Below are 8,017 nucleotides of genomic sequence, written 5' to 3'. Positions count from 1 at the left end.
GTTCTGGCTCCGCGGTTTTTAGGTGCTTTCTGCAGCGCCTTTGAAGAGGCACCCGTTGTGCTGGTACTGCCGTGCCCCGCACTGTGCAGTGCTGCGGGGGTGCCCTGCACCCAGCGTCGGCCTTTAACCTTCTCCTACGCGTTGCTGTTCCCTGTCGCACTGCAGGTTTTGGCTTGTGACCAAGGAAGATGGGCATATGGTTACAGCTCGCCAGGAGCCACGGCTGGTCCTCGTTTCAGTCAGCTGTGACAATGGGCACTTGGTCTTGGAGGCCCCGGAAATGAAGAAGCTGTGCTTGCCTGTAAAGCCCCCGAGGAAAAATCCCGTGCAGAACTGCAGGTACTGAAGAAGGTTGGGGGTTTTGCCCCTAAATACTGTCTCTCACTTACATGCTTTGTTTTTTGAGAGTGTGTGATAGTTTGCGTTTTCTTATGCAGAAATTGGAGGGTGAAAGTTGGCTGCCTCTGCTTCTTTTCTGTGGGGGTCTGTCTCCCAGTCTGCATAATGGAGAGAGACTTCAGACCGGGGCCTGTAGTGACAGGGCAAGGGGCAGTCGTTTTAAACTAAAAGAGGGTAGGTTTAGATTAGACATAAGGAAGAAATTTTTTACAATGAGGGTGATGAGACACTGGAATGAGTGGCCCAGAGAAGTTGTGGATGTTCCATCGTTGGAAGTGTTCAAGGTCACGTTGGATGGGGCTTTGAACAACCTGATCTAGTGAAAGATGTCCCTACCCATGGCAGGGGGGTTGGGCTAGATGACCTTTAAAAGTCCTTTCCAACCCAAACCATTCAGTGATTCTGTGAAATTCTCTGCTGTGTTATACAGGATACCGGGATTGATTGTAATAACAAAAGGTCTAGCTTTAATCTGCTAAACACTGGTGAAAACAGATTTCAGGAAAAGATGACGCCGTATTCAAAAACGATACATTATACATCTGCCAAATGAACTGTGATCTTCAGTCTTCGTAAACTCCCATGTTTGTTCATTTGTGTTTACTTCTAGTGTTTTCGTTTTTGCTTGGGTGAGCAATTGCATCTCAGAGCCTTGGTTGTGCATATTGGTATTTCTTGGTCACCGCTAGTATATGCATCAGCATTTTTGGATATACACTGGCCATTTGGAATTGTTGAGATTGTTGGGGTTTAGATTCCCTCATCCCTGTCTGTAGGCATTTCACTGGGGTGCCTGAATTAGTAGTTGGGTTGCCTGAGGCTGACTCTGTGGTCACAGGAAAGGTGGGCATCCCCAGAGAGCCAGTCATTCCCTGTCGGCACTGTCTCAGAAGCATTTCAGGTGAACGGGTTACAAACGTAGTCATTTAGCTGTGTGCAGGCCTAGTTACTTTATCCATGTGTTGAAATCCATTCTGGAAAACTGACAAGAGGAAGCAGAAAAGTTTTCCCTGTTAAAATGTCAATTAATATGTAAGACAATTTAGTAACTGTAAATGATGTTAACCGCTACAAAGATGCTGATAAGTGTTTTTCTTTTGGATAGTAGAGAAGGTTAATGTACCAGGTGCTATAATTAAGAGTACTGGAAAGGAACTGCATTTGCTAGCTTTTAGCATAAATCTGTTGCTGTGAAAACTCTGATCGACATAGCTTAGTACCTCTGTTTATACAAGGCAGGTGCAAGTTACAAATGATAGCATTTCTCATGGAGAAATATGACAGTCTTTTAAAAATCTGTCTATAATGTGTATGTTAACCAATGACACATACACTATGAAAACATGCAGTTTTCAAGGTGTTATTTTTCTAAGATTTGTTGTGCTATTAGAAAAAATATTTAAATGGACTAAATGCATTTCAGTAATGAAAAATGATCTTGGATTTTGCAATTTTAGATCTCAGTGACTTGTTTTTCTCTTAATTTTTTTTTTTTTTTTTGCCTTAATAAACAATTGCACTCTCTGGCTTTAAAATTGCTAGAATTTAGGATTGCAAAGAAGCAAAAGTTAGATGCTTGTAAATGGACTTTAAAATTTAGCAAGTTGTCTGGTATGTATGTGGTGTCATAGGATATGAAATTAGCAATACCTATAGTTAAACATTGCCTGGTACTTTTCAGGAGGAATCCTGAGGTTTTGTATGACTCCGCTGTGCTTAAACAATTTGCCATTTGTCGGCTCAAGGCTGATTCTTTATGATCCATTCAGCCATTTGTAAGAATGAGGTTTGGGAATAGTACTATATTCAGGCAAATGAAGGTTTGGCTTTGGCTGCTAGATTCTTCCCTTCCAGCGTGTGAGTAGGAATAGTTGTCTTTCTGCACAGTACACTGCTGACAAGGCCCTCTGCACAGACTTGTAGTTATTCCACTGCTGGGCGAGCACGATGCCTTCAGATTGACCCTGGCTCGTGCCCGGTAGTTTGGAGCTAAGGTAATGCAGTAGTGCATCTGGCTGCAAAAGGCTGTGCAGATGTTAATCTTTAAAATGGTGACAGTCCAGATGCAGATTTTACGTGGATATTTAAAAATCCTGTGTTTAGGGGAGTCGAATATAGGACTGAAGCCATTGTGCAGGCACAGCTTCTGTTTGTGCAAATGTGAGAGGGTTTCTATAGCCCTCTGGTTAAGAAGCCTTGTGTTCTTCATTTGTGCCCTTTGTCAGTATGTGTTGCAATACTTAGGTTGCATGATCTGTTCCCATGGATCCCGAGTGCTCACGATAGCTCTGCTTCGTGGGTGGAAAACAGTAGTGTTGGAAGCTGTAAGATCCTCACCTCTGTTGTCCTGCCAGCCAGAAGGAACACGAGGACTGAGAGAATGGAGGGAAGAGAAAGGCAGTTGAATGTTGTCTGGGGCAATAGCGTTTAATCCCAACCTGTGTCACAGAGTTGATACAGGGATCCCAGCAAACAGAGCAGGGATATTGCTACCAGCACCGTAATGATTCATCTCTACCCCAGATGAGTAAAGGAGGGCTCCTAGGAGCTGGGCTCAGGTTAGATGAATTGCCTGGGCATCACTATGCTTTAAGCTGTCCAGGATATGATTGCAGAGGTAGAGGAAACTGTGGTGCATTTGGCCAAAATTGCTACTTTGAAGACAGTAGTAAAACTATTCATGACTGGTGTTGAAGTTTATTGAAAGGTTGAGTTGAGGTTTACCTTTTCTTGCCAGGAAAGTATTCCTTGCGTAAACTTGTTTGTATTCTGCTGCTAGTGGCTTTTTATGTCCCATGCACTTTGCTTCCTTTACAAATCTTTAACCTCTCCTAAGATACTAAGCTATTCTTTATGCTAAGTTTAAGCTTCAGAGTTTCACTCAGCTCTGGCTGAATTTTTACAGCACTGAAATCTGAAGGAAAGCTTCCTTAACAATCAGGGATATTTACAATTAATAACATTTGTAAATGTCGATTACAGTAACCACATCCTTTCAAACTATCATTCATTTTCTGAAATTAATTACCTTTCATTTGATTTCTGGGTGGAAGTCTTTTGATGTTGCAGTTGCATGCAAATGCAAGAGTTGACTCTTTTTTTTTTTTTTTTTTCCTTTTCTTTTCTTTTCTTTTCTTCTTGAAAGTATGGCAAACAGGTAGGTTTGTTACTGGTCATTGCTGTGACAGTTAGCTGTGGGCGCCTAAAGGCTGTTTCATGGCTCATTCTTTCACCAGCTGGTATTGTCTGGCAATGTCCGTGTTGCTTAGCTTTCAAAACAAGATGGCCACAAGGAGATTGCATGTTGGGAATGATCCTTGCGCCAAAGGATTCAGAAAGCAGCTCCTACCTCATTATAATCCAGGCGGTTTGTTTACTGTATCTTGCTATTAGTATTAAAACAAGTTGTTTGTCTTTGAATAAGAAGCATCCATGAGCCTTCGGCTTTCCAGCTAACTTGATGGTGTTTTCTGTGACTTTTCAGGGTGTTTGGACTGGATATCCAAGGCAGGGACTGTGGAGATGAAGTGGCGCAGTGGATCACCACTTTCCTGAATTCAGAGCCATATCGACTGGTGCACTTTGAGCCCTCCATGGTGCCAAGGAAGTCAAAGGACATAATAAACCTTTTCCGAACCACAGATGAGGTAAATTAATGTTCTTTTCCTCAGAAGTACTTTCTTTTAACCATTTACCACCCACCCACCGAAACCTGCCCATTCCATCTTTGGTGATTGAGCCCAGTTTAGCAAGGTGTGTAGTCATGTACTTAAACCACACGAATATTCTCCTTTTCTATGATGAGATGACTTGCTTAAGTTTTACTGTAAATCTGTTCTAAGCTATTGACCATTCACAGCTAAAGAGTCTGATACTGGTATTTGAAGAGGAGCTATTACATTGCAGAATAGCGTTCCTTTTGTGCTTCAGTGAATAGAAAAAAATGACATTTTTAAAGATGTTTGATGGTTGCATAGATGGTTTTGATGATTGCATAGAAAACCTCCTATCCCTTGTTAGGTCTAGGACTGTACTGATACGAGTTGTGTTATCTCATATTTTGTTTAAAGGAACAATGCTTAACCCAGGACTCTAAAGTTGTGGGCCTAGGAATTAAAATCCAAAGAAGGTTACAGAGGTTTCATCTTTCTCTCTTTCTGTGGGAGGAGGCTTGAAGGTGTGATATTAGACAAAGTTAATGCAGGTGATTCTGTGCTCAGATGTCCTCATATCATTGGAGCCACTGATGCCTTTTTTTTGTTTGAACAACTCTCTCACATGAAGATGGTTTGAACTGGTTCTGATGAGTGTAAGCTTTTTAAGCAATTGCAGGTTCTGAGTACCTTGCCTTACTGATGTGATGCTATTATCTATAGGGCATCAGTATTTTGCTTGTTCTTGCACAAAGAAGGTATGTTCAATTATGGACTTTTATAGATATGCATTTATTGTGTAAGGGCATCGAGACCAATACAGAAGACTAGATTTCAGCAAAAGGGATGTCGGAGTAGGAGGGGTGATACTCAGGAACCCTAGCATGAAAAGAGAGTAGAATTGTTTGTATAGTTATTTCAACACTCATCTTCTTGTGATTGTAGAGGCATGTACAAGGTGTGTGTGTGGGGGGATAATATAAGAGAAAGACAGGAGGAGGGCTATATGCTAAAATTATTATCAAAATTTCTCTTTTTTTTAATTTTTTTTTCTGTGGAACTAGCATATGTAGGAGTTTTCTTTTAATACTGTTCATTAGCCTTGTTTGCTAAAATGGCAGCCCTCCCACTTCCAAGCAAACTTAGACTGACTAGTCTTGCTATTCTGTGTGTGGAACTCCTTCTGGTGTTGTGATAAGATAGATTCATTATATAGAAAAATCTAGTTAGTTGATCATAGTCAACCAGGTAAGTTCAGCATTCAGCAGGTCCATAAACATCTTCAGTACCTTTCATAACTTACCATAACATGTTTTACTGATATACTTAGTTCTGTCTGTAACACCTAGAATAAATGTCTGGGACATGTATACAGTATTACTTTGTAAGAAGTTGTGGTAGCTTATATAATTTTGGCTTCATTCCAGAAATAGAAGTTTAATTTTACAGTTGGAGCAAATGTAACCTGCCGTGGTTACTGAAATAGGAAAGGCCATGTTATTTTACTTGTTAGCCTGTTTCCAGGAAAATTAAAATCTGAATGCAGCAGCCTAACAGTCAAGATAATATGTGGCCACTGGTTCCGACATAGCTGTCCTTTTGCCATTCAGTAACTTTCCTCCCGTGCTCTTACAGCAGCCTTAGGATTTGTTTGTGATTGTTTATGTAGGTTGCCTATCCTGACTGTAGCCCAGTCTTGATCCTCTCAGAAGCTTCACTGGAAGATTTAAATACCAGACTGGAGAAGAAAGTTAAGATACAGAACTTCAGGCCAAATATTCTTGTGACAGATTGCAGTGCTTTTGAGGAGGTAAAATAACTGTCTTAAATGTCTTTTTGAAGGCTTGGTTACGTTTTTTTGTAACTCAATTTCCTTGTGTGATGGTGCCTACAAGGATGAGGAAAGCTGCTATTCTGTGACTTTTACAACTGGATTTCAGAGAGATACAGCTTCTGCTCACATCAGTGCATGTGAAACGTTGAGGGAAGAGACTGGTCTGTGAATGCATATTTAGCTGAGCAAAGGATAAAATGAATGTATTTAAATGGCAGGCTTGCTACTGAAAGATCAACTTTAAGTAGGGAAAACTATGCATGCTATAGTTGATCAATTAATGATAGAAATGAACAATTTGTAAATTGACAGTGTGATGTTTTATAGCCTTTGGCGCAAGAGTAAAACTAATCCTTGCAATACTGCATCTCTGACAATATTCTGGTAGTTCAAAAAACACTATCTAGGAAGGTACCTGGTGATGAAGTGAACTGGTAATGGTAGCATTTACATGTTTTTATGTCATATTGCCATTTTTCCAAAGATTTTGCTCTGGATAGATCTGATCATTTCCCAAATCTAAGAAGTTCCTAAAGTGGGAATGGGTTTTTGTCTTCCAGTAGGGATTGCAATAGGAAGCTTGTGTAGATGAGAAGTCAAAACTTTACTTCCACTAAAAATTTCCTTTCTGTAAAAATGATGACTTACCAGAGGTCACAGATGAGATTATCACGCATACAGTAACAATAAGCTTACTTTAGGTTCAGACAAGTGCATGCTGCAGAATGGGATTTAGTACTTGTGTATCTTTCTTTCCAGATATAATTACTAGTGGGTCCTGAATTGGATGAATGCAGTGACCATAGGGTTTTCATTAAAATAGTACCATAATATAACTGTACTTATTTTGAAGGTAAAAGTAAAGATGATCATGTGGAATGGTACTGCTGCTTCTAGGAATGACTGTGCCACTCCTGGAAAAATGATTACATGTGGGTATGTCTAATGTGTGCAAAATGTTTACTTTCCCTCAGGACACCTGGGAGGAGATTCTTATTGGTGATGTGGAGATGAAAGGGACTGTGTGTTGTGCCAGGTAAACGTTTGAGACCATTATTTTGTATAGAGCTATAGAGATTTTATGATAAGAAGCCATTATTGATTTGGCACTGTTTGTCATTGCAGGTGTATTTTAACAACTGTTAACCCAGACACTGGAGTCCTGGACAGGAAGGAGCCCCTGGAAACATTGAAAAGGTTGTAAAAATACCAGAGCTTCTTAGCCTGTGGGAGTGGATTTAGGCTAGATCCCAACAGATGTTAGACTAGTGTTTTAAAAGGGGTTTGAAGTATGTGTGGGACATAATAATGCAGTGCAAAGGTCTGTGTATATTGGCTTCCATTCTACTTTCTGCAATTCTATATGGTAGGAAAATTCAGGAAGTTCTCTCTTCTTTCTTGCAAACTTTACATTCCCTGTCTCTTTCATCTCTGCTAGGGTGAGTGCTGGGGTAACAAGTATTAAAAGATCTAACTTTTCAACTTTGGAATTTCTTTTTATGAAGTCTTTTGTAGGTGTATTACACATGGATGTGTGAATAGAGTCAGGCTTTTTTCCTCTGTTTGAACTGCTTGTTTCTTTTAATTGTAATATTTAGTTTTTAGTCTAGTATGGTGACCAAAACCGGGGAATCACTGTTCATACGTCCTATCTCTTATCACTGGTATTTTGATGTTTAGAATTTGTTACCGCTGATTCTGAAGAAGTGCTCTCTCTCTGCAGTTACCGCTTATGTGATCCATCTGAGCGACACATATACAAATCCAGCCCTCTCTTTGGAAGATACTTTGCCGTTGACAAAACTGGAACGATTCAAGTTGGAGACCCTGTGTACAGGATGGTCCACTAATGAGAGAAACTTTGTTCAGGAGATGCCTTTTCACTTTGATATGCAAATTGTTTTCCCATTAACATGGTCACCAGCATAACTTTTTCTTATTCCTTGCAATATTTTTTGTGCTATGTTCCTTTGTAAGGTGCAGGGGAGTCTTTGGGGCTATGAAGTGCAGTCATTTCAGATCATGTCATCTACTAGCATGGCTGTAGCAACCACGTCTTTAGATTTTCTGAAGGCTGTGATAGAGGAAACTCTGGTCCAAGACAGACCACAGCACTATTACGAGTATCACA

General features: G+C 40.3%; 1 protein-coding gene across 1 annotated transcript; it reads left to right on the top strand.

Annotated features, from left to right (window-relative positions):
* Positions 1-165: 165 nt before the first annotated feature.
* Positions 166-7,736, top strand: LOC104166502 (mitochondrial amidoxime reducing component 2-like; the record flags this gene model as incomplete). The annotated part of the gene is made up of 6 exons (XM_009706454.1): positions 166-339; positions 3,884-4,046; positions 5,722-5,862; positions 6,861-6,922; positions 7,012-7,083; positions 7,610-7,736. Coding segments are annotated over 6 exons (739 nt in total), but the record flags the coding sequence as incomplete, so codon positions are not given.
* Positions 7,737-8,017: the final 281 nt, after the last annotated feature.

The sequence above is a fragment of the Cariama cristata genome, unplaced genomic scaffold (genome assembly GCF_000690535.1).
Source record: "Cariama cristata isolate BGI_N322 unplaced genomic scaffold, ASM69053v1 scaffold4188, whole genome shotgun sequence".
Classification (NCBI taxonomy): domain Eukaryota; kingdom Metazoa; phylum Chordata; class Aves; order Cariamiformes; family Cariamidae; genus Cariama; species Cariama cristata.
Note: the sequence above shows the minus strand (reverse complement) of the source record. Positions and strands in the feature narration are given on the sequence as shown.